The 19,876-nt window shown below is 44.0% G+C and overlaps 1 protein-coding gene across 14 annotated transcripts in view; it reads right to left on the bottom strand.

Moving 5' to 3' along the window:
* The window catches only part of TPM1 (tropomyosin 1), a 47,019-nt gene extending 28,632 nt beyond the window's left edge, over positions 1 to 18,387 (bottom strand). For 2 of the 14 annotated variants that reach the window (XM_033920167.1, XM_033920165.1), the window contains exons 1-2: positions 18,133 to 18,383; positions 17,354 to 17,479 (exon numbers count right to left, since the gene is read on the bottom strand). In XM_033920167.1, coding sequence (XP_033776058.1) covers positions 17,354 to 17,479; positions 18,133 to 18,246 — 240 coding nt within the window. In that variant the 5' untranslated portion in view covers positions 18,247 to 18,383. Of the gene's footprint in view, positions 1 to 12,147; positions 12,328 to 17,020; positions 17,147 to 17,353; positions 17,480 to 18,132 lie in introns of those variants that run through there. The other 12 variants (XM_033920172.1, XM_033920173.1, XM_033920170.1 and 9 more) reach the window with 10 other exon arrangements.
* Between the last annotated feature and the right edge of the window lie 1,489 nt (positions 18,388 to 19,876).

Here is a 19,876-nt window from a genome sequence, read left to right as displayed (position 1 = left end):
ATCCAGAAACCCCTGCTGATAGCCTTATAGAATCTCAAGCTACTCCTCTGAAAGTTAAAGTGGCACACAGATCTTTTTTTTTATACATTTATTTTAAAAACTACGATGATCTCTTAGGGCTAGATTCTCAAAAATCTTCATTAAAAACTGATGGGCCACTATCGCAGCCTTTATTGTAGTGATTTTTAAAAAAGCATGCTCCAAACATCGCTCATGCAAATGAGGTTGATGGAGAGTAGTGAAGATTAGCTAAATCTGCATTTGCCCATCGCTGGTGATAGCAATGGGCACATGCACAAAACACAATCACCCCCTTTTAAATCTCAAAACAGCACGTTACACTAAGGTTACTGTCTAGCACAGTGTGCACTTATGTAATTGTGCATAAAATGAACTCAATGTAGCCTTTGAGTAGTTGACAAAGAAAATGTGTTAAATGCTTTGACCTTGGTTGATAAGGCAGTAAATCAAATGAAATAAACTTTAACTATCCTACAATTTTTCCAGGAGAGTTTTGCAAAAAAAAAAAAAAAAAAAAAGAAGGGGTGGGGGAAGAGATTTAGCACTATCCCTTCCCTTCTTGGCTTTCAACTCTTCTTACATCTTTCAGGTCTCACCTACCCTGCCCACAATTTTTCATATTACTATCTTTCTATAAGAACATAATAATAGCCATAGTGGGTCAGAATAAAGGTCCATGTAGCCCAGAATCCCGCTTCCAAAGGTGGCTAAATCCAGGTCACAAGTACCTGGCAAAATTCCAAGCAGTAGCAACATTCCATCTATTGATGCCAGGACAAGCAGTGGCTTCTCTATGTCTGTCTCAATAGCAGACTATATTGTCTCATCTCTTCCAAGGCTCTAAGAGGGTACATTTTGCAGTAGCCATGTGGACTACAAGAGGCTGTGTCTGACGTAGCTTGTACAAGAGAGGACAGGCGGAGAAAGAGAAGGCCTGTGTGGAAGAGAGGAGAGAGTTGGGCCTATTTAGGTAAGGTTGAAGGGAAAAAGAAAAGACTAAGGACTGTAGAGGGATTGGAGAGATTGTAAAGCGCAGTCTTATGCTGTATTCCAACAATATTACTGGTAGAAGTCTGCAAAAGATAAATTCTATTATTTTTTTACTACTAAGTTTAATTTATTACACTTTAAATTACTCTGAGCAATGTACATTGTATCTTGATTAATACAAAATGCACAAGAGATTTTCTTTTAGTGTACAAGTTCTTTCAACTTTCCAAACCTGATATATTTCTATCATTAAAATGAAAAGCTCCCCAATATATTTTCCTCTCACTTCAAAGGCTCCATTTTTGCCACCTCTCTCGTTGGCCTTTCCCTCTTCACCTAATCTTCCAGAGTCCATGCAAGCTCCTCCCACTCAATCAGTCCTTTTTATCCTCTTAACCCCCATAGTTCATACTCCCTCCTCCAAATTCTCTTCCTCAAACTTGGTCCCAGAATCCTTGCTTATTTGCCCTCCCTAGAACTCTAGCTAAGTCCAACAGGGATCTTTCCCATCCTATTTCCCTGTTGCTTTCTACCTCCTTCCTCAAGTCACTCACTCTCCCATACCTAGGCCTCTTTCCCCAACCAGTTCCCATTCCCCGCCTCCATCTAGGGTCACTTTTACTTTAGCGTTCCCCCCCAAAACCAAATCAGAGTCCCTTTCATCTACCAGGCTGTGCTAATTGTCCCTCTCCTCATAATCCAAGATTTCACCCAACTCTTCACCCCATCCTTTGCTCAAACCCTACTCCCAACAAATGCCTCCTACAGTACTTCTCTTTCTCTTCTCCCCCAACACTTTTATATGCCTCTCTCCCTCCTCCCCACTCGGCATAGGCCTCTGGCTCTCCTTTCCTTTATTCTTCTTTTCCTTCACCCACATATCCCCTCAGCAGCAAGTCTTCTACGTTACTGCTCATTTCCCTTCTCTCTATAAACTATGAACAACCTCATCCCATAGGCAGGTACCAACACCAATACTGATCTCTTTCATTGTGAAATCAGCATCAGAGCCTGCCCATGTATTTTCAGCATATTTGGGGGACATGGAAATGAGCAGTAGCAAGAATCCCCATGGGTCATTAGGGTCATGCACAGTTGCAGAAGGTGGTGAAGCAAGTTTGGACATCCCCTTATAGGGAACTTTGGGAGATCCCTACTTAAATAATTTTTAAAGGAAGGGGGGAGATATTTATCTTTAGAGGATATAAAAAAAATTTAGAACTTCCCCTCACTTCTTGAAAGTCCATGTATCCATCATTTGCATTTAAACAGTCAGCCATTTTTAGGAGCTGCATATTCCCCTCACAGACTATTGACGGGGACAATCATTTTCTGTCAAGATTAGGCTGTAAACTTCAGACCACATTGGGGGCTGATGTAGTAACCTTGCGTAACTCATGTGCAATTCACAGTTTCCTAATGCAAACCTAAAGAAAATATTTTAGCATCCCAATGTAGTAAACAAATAGTATATCGAATGAGCTAGGTGCAAAAAAAATGTCACTAACAGGGTGCACACAGGATGCATACACGTCTGAGCTAGTGGTACCTATATCTTGTGCACACAACAAAAATAAATTATGGTGCCTGGAATCTGTGTATAGTTTTGCAACACCTTTGTCCCAGGTAGTAAAACCTAGGGCTCCTTTAAAAAGCTGCAGTAGCGATGAATGCCACAAGAAACATAGCCAAGCCCATTGGAAATGAATGGGCTTCAGTGCACATGCAGCATCACTACCGTGACTTCGTAAAAGGAGCCCTCAGATTGCGAGGCCACTAGGAGCAGAGAAAGTACCTGCTGACCCTTTATCAACATTTCACGACCTTAGCTGAAGAGTGGCACAACGAGGACAGGAGTCCGTCGGGTGATCAGCACCCAGGCACAGAAAATCTGTGATTGAAATAACCCGACCGCACTGGGAGCACTTCTTAAACCCGGTAAGAGGCCGGGATATAAGGGAAAAACGGCCGCGGCCACAGCGAACCGGGAGCCCCTGGTCACCGAGTCAAAAATACACGATCAAGTAGCAAAACAAAGTAACATACCACACAGTGACTCCCGAACAAAATAAAGAAGCCGCGGTGCTAGAAAGGCACTTAGAAGAATGCAGAGGAGAGAGACAGGGCTTTCTGGCTCCGCGGAAAACAAAGAACTGAAGACCACAAGGAGGGGATGCGCCCTCTAGTGGAGGAAGGCACACACATGCGTGGGCAGCACTAGCAAACTTTGAGATCTTCAAGTTTGCTTGAAAAGCTGTCCGTGACGGGGCTCCGTGGATGACATCACCCACATGTAGAGAATATGCTGCCTGCTTGTCCTGGGATAACATCGCAATGCTGTTGGCTCGCAGTTCCTTGTAATCCCATGCATGGACTAATTTCTGTCGTCTCCCTGAGAAAGCATTACTTTTGCATCTCTGCTCAAACTATGCCCTTGGATATCCTGGCAGCAATTTAAAGTAGCCTGAGCATCCGACACTTTGTTCACACTTTTTGGCATTTGGAGTGATGAACTGTAATAAATACAGTCCATGCGACAGAGTAAATGGCAGGAAATAAAGACCATAGAACATGATTGGTGTTAGTAATCCAAGAGTGGTAAAGGAGAAAGTGTCCATCACATGACTGGTTAGGACGGTGACGGGTCAAAAGCATGCGAGGACAAAGGCGCGCCGACAACCCAGCGCAGACAACTGAGCGCAGGGCTTGATTGCGCTGAAGAAAAACCGTATTTTAAAGGGCTCTGACTGGGGGTGTGGGGGGGAACCCCCCATTCTACTTAATAGGAATCACGCTGCCTCATGCTGCCATGTTGGGGGGGGGTGTGAGGGGTGTAATCCCCCCCCCCACATTATACTGAAAACTTAACTTTTTCCCTAAAAACAGGGAAAAAGTTAAGTTTCCAGAATAATGAGGGGGGTTTCAACCCCCCAAACCCCTCACAACGCCAGCGCGATCTCTATTAAGTGTGTGTGGGGGGGAGGGGGGTTCCCCACCAACACCCCCCGTCGGAGCCCTTTAAAATATGGTTTTTCTTCGGCGTGATCAAGCCCTGCGCTCAGTTGTCTGCGCTGGGTTGTCAGCGCGCCTTTGTCCTCCCGTGCTTTAGACTATGAACCGGTTAGGACGGTGGTCCTAAGAAAAGGTTTGAAGATAGGATGAAGTATTTCATATTGAAATACAGTCTGGACTGGAGTTATGAGATTGTATAGTAATGGTTTTATATTCTTTAATGTGAGAATGTTTTAGGAAGTGAGTTATGTTATAATTTATTTTCCTTTTTTTTTTTTTTAAAGCCTGTAATTCTAAGGTCGCGATTTATGTGCAGAATAGCATTCCAACACATTCTGGGTGCTAACACACACACACACAGCTCATTATCCAGTGGCATAGTAAGGGGGTGGTCCGCCCAGGGCGCCGGCACTCCTCCTACTCTCTGCCCCCTTCCCACTCCTCCCCCTGCCACAGGCGTCACCCTTCCCTTTACCGTTATAACTTTGGTGCAAGCAGTGAAAAACTTGCTGCTCACGCCAGCTTTGGAGCAAAAAAAAAAAACCCAAAGAGTAACAGCATTCCATGCTTTTGATCCAGGGCAAGCAGCGGCTTCCCCTCCTGTCTGTCTCAACAGCAGACTATGGACTTTTCCTCTAGGAGCTTGTCCAAACAATATGATCCATGTGATTTGCCTAACCTTCATCCAACCACTTGAGGTTGCAAATTCCAGCAATTAATGGAGTCTTTCACTGCATTCATTTGATGATCACAAGTTACGAGGTAACTAAACTGAATGGTACCCAGTTAACCAGTCCTACTGCACTTCAAGATCTTAGACAAGTCACTTACCATAATTCTCTTTTGCCTTAGGTACAAACTTAGGAGCCGATGCAGAAAGTTTGCATAAGAGCTGTGCAGAATGGCTTAGAGCACATCTTCACCACTTTAAGATGTGTGTGTGCACTTTCAGAGAAAGACAGCCCACAGCATGGGTGGCGAATGCAATTATTTGCTGCTAAAGAGTCCCCCCAAAAGTCTTTCTTCTTATCAGTGCATGAGCAACTATTAGCACACATATATATAAATAAAGTCAGCAGCTGTGCAAGGAATCACTCCACCCTCCCCCAAATCCCCCCATCCCTCACCCCAGAAAGGATTCTCCCTATGTCCCAATCCCTCTGCCCCTGCTCCCCCGTCACTACTCAAAAATATCCCTGACAATCTAGTGATCTAGTGCAGGAGTAGGCAATTCCAGTCCTCGAGAGCCACAGGCAGGTCAGGTTTTCAGGATATCCACAATGAATAAGTATGAGATGGATTTGCATGCACTGCCTCCTTGAGATGCAAATCTATCTCATGCATATTTATTGTGGATATCCTGAAAACCTGACCTGCCTGTGGCTCTCAAGGACCAGAATTGCCTACCCCTGATCTAGTGGAACTTCCTTCCCTTGCTACCCCTCGGGCCCCCTCCTATATATTTTGAACAGGAGGAGCAATGCCCTCTATCATCTTCCAAAATAGTGGTGCCGGTATTCTATTTATGGATTTGCACAAAGTTATCTTTTGGGGGAACACCACTGTCATGTGCCTCAAACTGTGTGCAGACATTACGCAGGTCAACATCTGCATCAGTCTCTTAGATCAGTGTTCTTCAACCGCCGGTCTGTGTACTGGTGCCGGTCCACAGAAATTTCCTGCTGGTCCACAGGGCCGGCACATGCCTGGGGCCCCAGACAGTGCTCTTTAGCCACTGGTCCATGGTGCGATTGGTAAGGTGTTGTCTTCAGGCCGGCTTCCTCTTCCTCAGTGCTGCAGTGCACAAAGCTGTGGGCAGAGGCTCCTATGTGCGTCCTGCACCTGAACCGGAAGCCTTCTCTCTGATGTTGCAACGTCAGAGGGAAGGCTTCCAGATGGAGCCGCTGCCCAAGGCTTTGTACACTGCAGCACTGAAGAAGAGGGAGCCGGCCTGAACATAACACCCCGGGGGGGAGGTGGCATAAAACAGCCAGGCAGGAGCAGGCCAGAAGGCAAGGCACAGCATGGAGGGAGGGAGACAATTTTATTTTTTAATTTAGTGATTGATTTACATCTGCTGTCTTTCAGGAAGAAATGCATTTGTTTCTTTCTTTTCCTCTGGGGTTGTACTGCATGTAGAGTCTTGCATCTTAGGGATTGTATATATTAGTACTTTTAGTTTTTGGTCCCATATTTGCATGGGGTTATCTGTGTTCTGGTAGGAATGAATATTGAGAAGCATACCGTGTGTTTTGTCTAGTTTAATTTTGTGGTTAACCATTATGTGTTGTTAATTCGATTATATTACATGTATATATGAAAAATGAATGGTAAAATGGTGTTACAATTAGTACTATTATGGGGTGGGGTCTGGGGCGGAGATTGGGTGGAGAAGGGCGGGGTCTGGCCCAAACTTAGCCCAGTATTCAACTGTGTTAGATGGCAAGCTTTCTTAAGTCAAAAAATACCTGCTGTACCTGAATGTAACTCACCTCAAACTATAGCTGAAAAAGGCGAGAACTAAATCAAAATCCCTTCCCCTTCTACGCAAGATTTTTGCAGCTTTAAAGTTCTACTATAGCCTGTATTTGTAAAGTGAAGGCAGATGAGTGTTTATCCACATGCATTCCAGCAGATAGGAATGGGAAAGTTTCAGGCTTTTCTGGAAGCTGATTAAAGCCAGATGTCTTGTGCATGAACTAAAATGCCTCTTTTCAACTTTAAAGCTGCAGTCTCATTGATCTAGTGGCAAATTTTGTTCATATTTTTTTTTTAAATTAAGATAGCCATCTTAAGTTATAATGATAAATGAAACCTTATGTGGTTATTTTGTAATGGGGAGAAGCAAGAGAAGTCTCTGAAATGCTAGTGTGCACATACCAGAAAACCAGAATAGTTCCAGGTCAGGTTATTTCCTGTTTGATGACTAGCAAGTCTGAGGTTTTACCCAGCTACCCTTACAAGGCCCAAGTCGCTGTGCAAACAGGACTCCTGCCCTTATATGGCAACAAAGAGAAAAACCTGCTGACATTGAAGGGCACTCCCCACTGCAGAGAGATAAAACTACCCTCTGCAGGACTGCCAGAAGAATCATGCACACACTCATTTGTACTGAGAGCAGGGCAATATATATATAGCCTTTGCCCTGCTTTCAGTACAATATATATACTATATATATATATATATACATATATATATATATATATATATAGTACAATATATATAGTGCTTCCAGAGAAGCAAAGTGAAACATTTGGCCCTTTTTGTTGCAATGAAATCACAGAACTAAGGAATTTTTCAGCCTATGAAACTCAGATCAAATTTTAAAAAGAGCCAAGTTATGACAGCTGTATTGCATTTTATCAGGACCAGGTCTGAAATGTGGCAATGTAGTGAGGTAGTGAGGACCGGCAGAGAGGTATAATCATGAAAGCAGCTATAACAAAGTTCACTGAAAACATGAGTGTTCTCAATCAGTATTCAGGAGCATTTTATTTAAAAAAAATAATGTACAGCTAGAAGGTGTTGCCATATGCACATTAATAATGATACATGAAAGGAGTTTTCCATGCACCATAATTAAGGAAACAGAGGATGACAGCTACTGAGTTGCTTTACTTTGGAGAGCAAACATGAAATTTTTAAGTTCTTATCCTCCATCTTTCTAAGTACTTAGGGTTCATAGCCAATCGGGATACAAGATGATTGTCCTGACATTCAGAACCAAGTTGATTCTATTAACAGCCAGACAATGAGGTCAGCTGGAGCTGGAATTTCATGCCCAAAAATATTACTGCATTGCAGAAAAGTCTGAACCAAGGTTAAAAACCATAATCATTCAGCGCATTATCGCCCAAGAAATGTCTATTGCAAAAAAAAGCATTACTACTCTTAAGTGAATTTTTGAGGCCATTTTGGGGAACTTAATACCTGCTGCAGCAATCCCAAATAATGGCTCTCACTATGCACGGTCATAAGGACCGCTGCTAGCCACGTTTTATTTGCCAGTGGGCACGATGAACGATAAGTGGAAGCCGTCTAAGACATATTTGACCCGTCTACAGAAACTGGCTACAGAAACAAATAGGGTCTCTTTTACAAAGCTACGGTAGAAACCCTGCCATGGTAAATGCACAGAAGTCCACAGGAATCGAAAGTACTACCGTGACTTTGTAAAAGGGACCCATAATAAGACTGCAAAATCCATGGCCATTTTGAATGCTTTTCCTTGTTTACAAATTCAAAGGATGTGCGTTATCTTATTTTCTACTACTTTATAGTAGCCAACTTTTCAAAATGATCAGTTTGGTTTACTCAACGGGGAACAGAGAAGGAAACCAAACCCACAGCACTGGTACCTTTTTTTTTTAACTTTTTTTATACACTGTGTGCTTTTACGAAACAATACAAATAAAACCAAAACAAAATGAACACGTTCCACCCGCATGCCCCTAATTGATCTCACTTCTGTCAGCTGGCCTCCCCCATCCTCCAAATTTTTGGTCTACTTGAATTACACAGAAATCAGAATTATAAATTCACAAGAGCAGCAGAGTAAAAATCGGGACAGGTTCAGCCCGTGAGAAGGCAAAACTAAACATCATGAAGACCAAACACTATGTACTCCTCTCAGTTACGACAACCAATCGGAAGCCTAGACTGTACTATAGAATAGCATTGCACCTCACTCAAGACCATCAAACTAGAAAATGACACGGTGACAAAATTCATCACCGTCCCCGTCCCCGCAGATAACCGCGGGAAACCATCTTCATGTCATTCTTTAAGGAGAGAGGGAAGAATCAGAGTATGAATGGCCACAACCACTGACCCGCAAGCTTTGCTTTGAAGAATGCTGGTGTAGAAGGACTGAGGTTGAGACAGACACTACAGAATGACAGTCTCTGGTATCCAGAGCAGATATTGTGATGTCATAATGCCTCATTCCACCAATGCCTAAGAGCCAATCACATCAGTGATGTCACAATGGCTTCATTATCCTTGGCTCCCATAAGAATCAGAGTATGAATGGCCACAACCACTGACCCGCAAGCTTTGCTCTGAAGAATGCTGGTGTAGAAGGACCGAGGTTGAAACAGACACTACAGAATGACAGTCTCTGGTATCCAGAACAGATATTGTGATGTCATAATGCCTCATTCCACCAGTGCCTAAGAGCCAATCACATCAGTGATGTCACAATGGCTTCATTATCCTTGGCTCACATAAGAATCAGAGTATGAATGGCCACAACCACTGACCCGCAAGCTTTGCTTTGAAGAATGCTGAAATAGACACTAGAAAATGACATGGGATTATTTCCCACGGTTATCCGCGGAGACGGGAACGGTGATGAATTTTGTCACTGTGTCATTCTCTACATCAAACATTAACTTGCAGAGACGTTGTGGACCGAAGGACTAGGACAAAGTGGTTTATTAGCAGTCGTTTAGCCTTAGTTGGAGGAGCCAAAAATAAAAAGGGCTGCAGCATCACAGCTTAGTATGGCAATTAATGTACAGACTAATAGAGTATACAGCACAGTTTAGTCACACAGCATGTAGATTTTGTCCAACAAATGGACCCAGACATCCCTTTCCCTTTTTTGTTGTCTACTCGATAGAACTCTCGGTCAGATGTAAAAGAAAAAAAAAAAAAAAAAAATTCCTCTGATTATATTTTGCATAATGTAATGGTCCCCTCTTTCTTGGGCACCAAGAAGTAAATCGAATACCGGCCGGTGCCCCAATCCGACAGAGGCGCGGGCGCTACAGCTTTGAGATCTAGCAATCTTTGAAGCGTCTGATGAAAAGCTCGCTTCTTCCAAGCCACCTGACGAGAAGAAGCGATAAAGTGATCTGGCAACGAGCAGGAAAATTCCAGAGCGTAACTGTCCCGAATCACTTCCAGGACCCACTGATCCGATGTGATCTCAGCCCACCCCCCCTGGTAAAAACCTCACCACCGAGCACCCACCGGAACCATAGGAGGCGCCAGCAAGGAGTCACTGGATGGGCCAAGTGGCAGAGGGGCCGGCGGAGGAATCATGCCCCCCTCCACCGCCCCCACCCCCAAAAGGATTGCATGCGCTGAAAGAAATGACCCCGGGACAACCCAGAGGCCGGAAAGGAAACAGCACCAATCTAGTAGGTGTTTTCCCCCTCTTTTCTAGAATTAATCCTATCTGTCCATTTGACATTCCAAAGTACATTATTAATCCAGACAGGTCTGATCACAGGATGCTATGCTGTCAGGCTTGCCTAGGTACAACTATTGCAAACTGATTCTACGGTGTCAGGTCAAAAGCGCGCTGGGACAAAGGCGCGCGCAGACAATTGAGCGCAGTGCGGAGGTGCGCGCCGCAGAAAATTACTGTTTTTAGGGCTCCGACGGGGGTGTGTGTGGGGGGAACCCACCCACTTTACTTAATAGAGATCGCGTAGCGTTGTGGGGGGCTTGGGGGGTTGTAACCCCCCACATTTTACTGAAAATTTCACTTTTTCCCTGTTTTTAGGGAAAAAGTTAAGTTTACAGTAAAATGTGGAGGGTTACAACCCCCCAAACCCCCCACAACGCCGGCACAATCTCTATTAAGTAAACTGGGGGGGCTCCCCAACAAAACCCTCCATCGGAGCCCCTAAAAACTGTAATTTTCTTCAGCGCGCACCTCCGTCTTGCGCTCAGTTGTCGGCGCGCGCCTTTGTCTTTCGCAGGGTTGTCTATGAACCGATTCTACAGATCCTTTATCAACTGATTTTGAAACTGTTCCCCCCCCAAAAAAAAAGGTAACAATTGTGTTAATTATTTTCTGTTTAAAAGGAATTTGGTATTTTTACAACACTATGTAGAAGAACAAGACTTGAAGCATCCTAATCTTTTGAGGAAAGATTAGTTAGGCCCTCCTTATCTTCCCTAAAGCAAGACTTATTACTAGTTTATTTTATGTTCAGACTGCTTTAGAATATAAGTTTAAAAGCAAAGTTTTAACTAGGTTCCCAGATTAGTACTTTGTCTTCTTTCTCCCCAGAGTACACTCCCAGGCTGTTGACTATGTTATGTGTGTGCATGTGTTGCTGGCACCTACAGGTCACAATTAGGACCGACAACTGTTAAGGTTTAAGAAGGCTGTCATTACAACTATTGCACAAAACTAGTGTGAAAAGATGAAATAGGATGAAGACATTGCTGGGTAATTACAAAGCTTCAGGCGGCTGCATATCAGCCCCACTTCTGAAGGGGTTGGAAATACAAAGGGAAGCGGAAAATGTGAGGCCCAAAACAGACAAAAGCCAATGCTTGCTCTCAAAACATTTCTAGGACAAACTAAAAGAGTCTCCTAATGAACAGGGAAAATTCCTCTGTCCCCCGAGGTTGGCAGAATTTCAGACTGCATCCTCTGATCTATAATAAGGGGACACTTGGAAAACGATAAAAGCACAGAAGTCCAAGGTGGATTGTTCAAAGGACCTGAAAACACAGAGGAAGTCCTACAAACAACTAGAAGTCAACTTGCCTCCCTCCATGTGCACAGGGCACTCTAGAGAAAAATCTCTCTGATCTATAAAATTATTTTTCTTGCTTATATAGCTTATTTGTTCTTATTCTAACCTACGAACGGTTAGGGGGTTGTTTTTTTTCCCCCTTTGCACGTGACTCTGGGTCACTGCTTTCCAGTCCCCAGATTTATGCTGATATAGCAGCGCCATAGTTAATCTCTGCACATGGAGCAGTTTGGGGACGAGGGAGCCGACTAGCTACATTTATAAGATTTAAAAAAATCATAATTTTAGTTTCAATTCATGAATAGCAACTGTAACGACGAAACCTTAAGCATTAAATCGGGGTTTCCTGGGTGGGGTTAAATTAAAACCTTCCCTATCTGATTTTGTAGATCAGCGTGTCCAAAATTCAAAGCAGGCTCAAGGCAACCCCCTCAAGTCGCCTAGCAAGAGCTCATCCATCCCACTCACAAGAGAAAATAGCCTATTAACAGCAGCAGCAGCAGCAGCGGCGGGCGCGTGCACACGGCCTCTCGCAAGGAAAGGTACTGGGCTCAGGGAACTGCGGCCCAAGAAAACTCCCCTCCCGGCCCAGACGAGACGGGAAATGAACGCCGTGGCTTACGATTTCCCTGCACTTCCTCTCCTGCTCCAGCAACTTCTGCAGCGTCTCGCCCCGCTGCTCGGCGTGGTCCACTTCATCCTGCAAGCTCTTAATTTTCCTCTTCACAGCCTCCAAGGAGGTCAACCCCGCCATGGCTCCAGAGCGCGCGCGACGCCTTCACAACCTCCCTCCCTCCCGAGCCCGGGCAGCCTCGCGCGTCGCCTGGAAGCGGAAGTGGCACGCCTTTCATAGCCTCGGCTCGCCCGCCCCGCCGAGTGTCATCGCGTCCGGAACCGAAAATGAACCCCGAGACCGAAGAATCAGCGCTTTCCGCACAAATTTTTATGATTAAAGACCACACCTAGGAGTATAGTTAACGTGGATGCGCATTCCGGAGCTAGGGGGGGAGAGGATGCTGCGCTGCCACCTGCAGGCAATCTTGGGCCTGGGCAGCCAAAAGAAAAATAATCACGTCCTCCAGCTGCTGGGCCTGTATGGGGGAAAACCTGGATAAAGTTTTTACATTATTAGTCTGGTGCAGGGGGTAGGCAATTCCAGTCCTGGAGAGCCGGAGCCAGGTCAGGTTTTCAGGATATCCACAATAAATATGCATGAGATAGATTTGCATCTCAAGGAGGCAGTACATATTCATTATGGATATCCTGAAAACCTGACCTGGCTCCGGCTCTCGAGGACCGGAATTGCCTACCCCATGTCTGGTGAAACATGTAAAGAATGTATTTTGAATGGTCGTGGTTGATCAGAACAATACAATTAAAACAACAATTCCTTTTCTGTATCAGACTATTTTAAAGGGCTCCGATAGGGGTGGGGGGGGGGGGGAGATCGCGCTGCCGTTGTGGGTGTTTTGGGGGGTTGTAACCCACCTCATTATACTTGAAACCAAACTTTTGCCTGTTTTTTAGGGAAAAAGTTCAGTTTTAAGTATAATGAGGGGGATTACAACCCCCCAAACCACCCACAATGGCAGCGCAATGTCCCCCCACCCCCATCGGAGCCCTTTAAAATAGTGCTTTTCTTCGGCACGACGTGAACCTTGTGCTCAGTTGTCGGCGCGCTGTTGTCTCACGCGATTTTGTCTACCCCTTCCCGTGCAAGAATGACTATTGATGCGCGCATGCGCGATGAGCATTCCATGATATATAAACATACCCACATAAAAATATAAATATACACAATATAAACAATTCATAGTGAATTTGGCCGATTTTTAAACTTCTACCCTCGCTTTTGTTGCGATTGTGTAGCACGCATATGGTATCGCTTGCAAAGGCAGTGACATTTACAAACACGGTCGGCACGCGCGTGAGAACCGGAAATGTAAATATCAACATACCCTATATAAACTTCATAATCAATTGTGCTGAGTTTTATGATCATACCCTCGCTTTTCTTGCGCGTGAACCGGAAATATAAATATCAACATACCCAATATAAACAGTTCATAGTCAGTTCATAGGCAATTGCGCGCACGCAAGACACAACCCTGAGTTTTATAACCATACCCTCCCTTTTCTTGCGCGTGAAGCGAAAATATAAACATACTTGTAAATGAAGGAATGTGGACGTTCGCTTTCACCAGAGGCGAGAAAAATCCCCGCAAGACAAATATTCGTTATAGATCAAGTACTAGCAAAACCAGATCTTTACCTATAACGGACACGGTCAGGCAGCGAAAGGAAGGCGGGCTGTTTGGAGGACATATATAATGTGGAAACGTAACCATAGTAACGAAAATGCATTCACGTGACTTGTATTTAAATGCTGTTCGGAGAATATATATCATGAGATAACGTAACCATGGTAACGAAAATGCATTCACGTGACTTATATTGAAAACGCAAAGAGTCAAGGGAATCATACTGAACACGCATTGACGTGTTCACGTGCTGTACGTGCGTGTGTCCTTCGATGGGCAAGCGGCCTCTAGTGGCGCACTGAATTGTCATTGCGCTGAGTTACCTTGCGCTAAATTGTCTTGTGCTGAGTTGTCGCTGCGCTCAATTGTCTTGCGCTCAAATGTCATACGCTCGGTTGTCTTTGCGCTTACTTGTCTTGTGCTCAATTGTCTTTGCGCTGAGTTGTCTGCGCAATTTTGTCCGTGCGCGATTGTCTTACGCACTTTTGTCCTGTCACCCAAGCAATAGCTTCTTTTTTGGCCTTTATTTCTATCACAACAGTGACCTTTTTTTTTTTTTTTTTTCATTTTGACAGTGAAAAGTACTGATCAGAATATGCGGATGCATTTGAAAGTAAGAACATAAGAATAGCCTTACTGGGTCAAGCCCAGTAGTCCGTTCTCACGGTGGCCAATCCAGGTCACTAGTACCTGGCGCAAACCCAAAGAGTAGCAACATTCCATGCTACCGATCCAGGGCAATCAAAAGGCAAATTTTGAACCTCAATTACATTGTTGTTCTTTCCTATTAGATCTATGGAAATCAAAAAATATATATATATCATTCAAAATAAGGAAAATTGAAGTTTGGGTTGATACATTAAAAAAAGTAAAATTGTATTCAGAGATCAGAAATGGCAAGTATTGCCCCTTCCTGAACACAGTGAAGACATTTTCCTTTCTCAATGTTTGAAGGTGGCTGACATCTCTACCAGGCAATATCAGTACATCTTCCATTATAAAAGTGAATATTGAAGTGGGAGATGCCTTGTCTAAGGACGATTGTGTCGGAGCCTTTCAAGGTTTTTCTAAACAATATCTAAACGACTGAAAAAAAAAAAATACAGACATTTTTAGATTTAACTCTTCTAGAAATCAATATCAAGGCAAAAAATTGTATTGAGAAAAATACATTAAACTTTTTATTTTAATCATGCAAAGCTGTCTTGGAGAAATTCCCCATCAGATCATGTAGCATCCTCCTGAGTTTAGTACTAGTTATATATGGTTAGTTGTTTTTTTTCCTCTCTGTCCGTTCTAACACCTGATTTATCTTTTCAGTGGTAAATGCAATTTTGACTGCTTTGCTAATTTCAGTTGTAAGTTTTATCTTTTACAAAGGGATTTAATAGCTTTCCTTCATTTACTATGCCAAAACTTGGGTGACCCGTTTCTAAATAGTCAGCATACTTTTCCTTATAAGGAATATCTCCTCCGGATCTATATGTGGCTCTCTTAACACATAAGTAAACATTCCTCTAGACTTAGAGCAAGCATCCACTCTACATTCACACAGAAAAACCTGAACAACTGTTTTAAAAAAGATCAGACTTTTTCTTTTCTAGCGGCATTTGACTTTACACACTATAAACCAGGGGTAGGGAACTCCGGTCCTCGAGAGCCGTATTCCAGTTGGGTTTTCAGGATTTCCCCAATGAATATGCATGAGATCTATTTGCATGCACTGCTTTCAATGTGGAAATCCTGAAAACCCGACTGGAATACGGCTCTTAAGGACCGGAGTTCTCTACCCCTGCTATAAACTCATACCTAATCAGTACTCGATTTCTTGGCTGGGTTGAAAGTGTTTGTATTCTGACACTGAATAGAACTCGCTGCTAATGGTTATCATGTCTGTATTTAATAGGTTTAATACTTTTAATTGAATGCAAAGGATTGGACAAACAGTTCGAAGTTTCCTCTGGAAAGCTGAACTCATTTACAAGCTGCCCAAATGTCCTGCTGAAATTCTCTTAGCAGGGGTTGAACCCAGAGCGATTTCGCTGTTTAAAGTGAGAAATGTAAAACGTGGATGCACTTCGTTCATTAATGTTTCTCAGGGGCAAACAGGTGGGAGGTAAGCCCTCACACTATACCATATAAAGCATTGAGCTATATATAAACCTAGTTGGTTCTTTGAATCTCTCCTCTCCTGCAGACTGCAAACCTAGCATGTATCATGTTCCGTCTTGCTCCTCCCTGTAAGAGTTATATTTCTCCTGGGCAGGATAATTTATTAGTCTACAAACCGTAGGGCTTCACAACTCCAATATCAACCATGAAATGAACATAGTATCCCAACAATATCTCAGAGCCTAAACATTAGGTCCAAGGCTTCAAATAGCCTAGCTACATATGAGGATAATTTCCTTGCTAACACCACTATATAAATAAAAAGGCATAGTAATTCAGAAAAAGAATATACAGTATGCATTTGCCTTCCAAACTGCACAAGAATGTGACTTGACCAGAAAAGCCAGATTGGTTGTACAGATGTAAGGTTGAAGAGAGCTCAAGTGAACCTCTAGGTTCTATGCTGTCTAGGTCTGTGAAGCATGCAGAGATGCAATATAGAGAATGACACGGTGACAAAATTCATCACCGTTCCCGTCCCCGCGGGAAACCATCTTCATGTCATTCTTTAAGGAGAGAGGGAAGAATCAGAGTATGAATGGCCACAACCACTGACCCTCAAGCTTTGCTTTGAAGAATGCTGGTGTAGAAGGACTGAGGTTGAGATAGACACTACAGAATGACAGTCTCTGGTATCCAGAACAGATATTGTGATGTCATAATGCCTCATTCCACCAGTGTCTAAGAACCAATCACATCAGTGATGTCACAATGGCTTCATTATCCTTGGCTCACATAAGAATTAGAGTATGAATGGCCACAACCACTGACCCGCAAGCTTTGCTTTGAAGAATGCTGGTGTAGAAGGACTGAGGCTGAAATAGACACTAAAAAATGACATGGGATTATTTCCCGCAGTTATCTGCGGGGACGGGAACGTTGATGAATTTTGTTACCGTGTCATTTTCTAATGCAATATTCAACCGCCAGGGAAAGGGGGGGTGGGTGGGAGGGAGTAGGTTCCTGGAGGCCTGGCCTAGTGTTCTGTGCTGGGAAGTGGGGGGGGGGGGGGGGGAAGAGGGGGAAGATTAGGGCAAAGTTATCTGATATGCTTCAACTTACGTCCATGGCCTTTTTGTCAGCCAGTTCCAACTTCTCCTGGGCATCTTTAAGGGCCTCGGAGAATTTGTCCAGCTCATCTTCAGTACCCTTAAGCTTCTTTTGCAGAGCCACCAACTCGTCCTCCAGCTGCAAATTGGTGCCAGGTACAATGCAGGCGGTGGGGAATGGGGGTGGTGGTGGTGGTGGAGGGTGGCAGCAGGCAACGTGAATGCGCAGAGGTGCACAGGAACAGACAGAGAAGCAGAACAAGAACAGGGAGCAGGAGAGAGAGAGAAAAAGAGAGAAAGGAAGTTAGACGGTGTGGCTGTCCGAGCAGGCGTGGGTCACAGATACCTTAGTAGCTTTCTCCTCTGCCGAGAGGAGACACTCCTCTGCCTTGTGGTGCTCCTCCAGCACTCTATCCCTTTCATCCTCTGCAATACGCAACTGTTTTTCCGTTTGCACAATTTCATCCTCTAACTATTCGTGTTCACATCATTTAAAGGCGAAAAAGAGAAGGAAAAAAAAAAAAAGAGAAAATACATGTTTCTTTAAGCTGTCTCTGATTTTGCTTTTTTTTTTTTCTTTCTCTCAAACTCTGTTGTATCAGTCTCATTTGCACCAGCCGAGAGAGAGCCGTATTTTTTTGTCTGTGAAGAAAACTCACTGAACAATATACATTTTTCCCCCAATTACATTAAATTACCAGTTCTGCCACTCAAAAAGAGGTGACGTTTTCTCTCTCCCCCTTTTGCTCTTCACTTTTTAAATTACTTTCAAACAGTATAAAAAGAAAAGCAACCAGAACAGCATTTCAAACCCCTCCCCCAATTTTTTTCTATTTGTGACTAGTGATTATGCCACTCATAAAATTATTGTTATATTACATGTGGATAACAACTTAACAAAATATGTTTCCACTTAGCAGTAGTTTCATTGTAGCTCTTTAGGGTTCATCAGTTTGCTTGGATGTCAATTTTCCAGTTCTTTTTTCATCACACCAGGCTGGAATACAATCGGGTCCTGAGCACAAACCCATTCGGGTCACGGATCCTTTGTATGTTGGGGGTGGGAGAGTACATGGGACGGGGGGGGGGGGGGGGAGGTCGTTAGCTATTAGTTTAAACGCAGACCTGTTTGCTTCTGTCTTCGGCCGCCTTCTTGTCCGCTTCGGCTTGCTCCGCTCTGTCCATCGCGTTTTCCTTGTCCAGTTTCAGCATCTGCATCTTCTTCTTGATAGCATCCATGGCGGCCGGCTGGGGTTAGGGGGGACCTGAGTCCGCGCGCGATAACCGGAGAGAAAAAAAGCCTCGGGACAGCGAGGAGCTGCAGCAGCGGGCCTGGACGAAGAGCTGAAGTGCAGGCTCCCCGCAGCCCGAGGCTCGCACATATGTACCGGTGCAGGGGGGGGAGGGGGGGGAGGCGAAGACATTCCTGAGGAAACCCAATAGTTTTTTTGGAAACGCTTCCCCCACCTCCCCTCCCGGTCCCTAGCCCCCCCTCTGCTTTTCGGCTTTTTTTTAATGGATCCGCTCGGCGATTCGCTGCTGCCTAACATTTGACCGTGGATATGACTATATATGGGGGCTGGCGGGCAGGGAAAGCAGAGAGTTCCTATTTCTAAACCTACAAGTTCACGAACCTTTGCCGCTGTTAAAAAAAATGATGCAAAACAGGAGAGGTGGGGGGGGGGGGGGAGGGGGTGAAATAAAGAAAAACAAATTATTCCCAGGAAGACAGATTACGCTCCGCCTCGAGGAACTGAAAAGGTGGCCGGTGAGGGGAAAGGGACATCCTTGAGGCGGAGCGGAGAAGTGGTGCTTCCACGTGGAACGCTCGATCCTGTCGTTTCGTTTCAGGCCGACTCCAGATTCACCCACGCAAACGCTAGAGCGGGAACATGGGTGACGGGGAGAATCGGGTAACGGAACCGCAGGAAAGCGAGCCTCTGACAGTTCCAGTTCGGAAAGAGCATTTTTTTTTTTGTTTTTTAGAGGTGAGCATTGGGGAGGGGGCGCTGAAGCAGTGGTCTCAAACTCAAACCCTTTGCAGGGCCACATTTTGGATTTGTAGTAGGTACTTGGAGGGCTGTCTTATTAAAGAAATTACAATTTTGCAAGAGGTAAAACTCTTTAGAGTTTATAAATCTTTCCTTTTGGCTAAGTCTTAATAATAATATTGTCATTTATAACTAAAGAGACATATGATCAGGAAACTGTTTTATTTTACTTTTGTGATTATGATAAACATACAAGAGCCTCAAAAGAGGACCTGGTGGGCTGCGAGTTTGAGACCACTGCTATAGGCTAAGGCTCTTTACACCTGCATTGTGATGTCATAGAACTTTATGGTTATAGGACCATAGTAGCTTGATAGCAGATAAAGGCTAAATGGCCCAACCGCAGCATCCACTATCTCCTCCTCTCCCTATTGGCTAAGGCTTTTAACATTTGCATCTCCTCTTCCTATAGGCCATTGGTTTCAAACTCAAACTCTTTGCAGGGCCACATTTTGTATTTGTAGGTACTCAGAGGGCCTCAGAAAAAAATAATGTCTTATTAAAGAAATGACAATTTTGCAAGAGGTAAAACTCTTTATAGTTTATAAATCTTTCCTTTTGGCTAAGTCTTAGTAATAATATTGCCATTTATAGCTAAAGAGACACATGCTCAAGAAACTGTTTTATTTTACTTTTGTGATTATGATAAACATTCCCAGTGCCTCAAAATAGTACCTGGCAGGCCACAAGTTTGAGACCATTGCGATAAAGTGAACGCAGCAGTAGTGTGGAAAGAATTTCTCCAGGGGAGGGGTGGAGCAAGGTATTTTATTTTGCATTTTAACCAACAGAGCTTTCTATGGAGCAGATAATAACAG

This window comes from Geotrypetes seraphini, chromosome 14, assembly GCF_902459505.1.
Source record: "Geotrypetes seraphini chromosome 14, aGeoSer1.1, whole genome shotgun sequence".
NCBI classification, from domain to species: Eukaryota; Metazoa; Chordata; class Amphibia; order Gymnophiona; family Dermophiidae; genus Geotrypetes; species Geotrypetes seraphini.
Note: the sequence above shows the minus strand (reverse complement) of the source record. Positions and strands in the feature narration are given on the sequence as shown.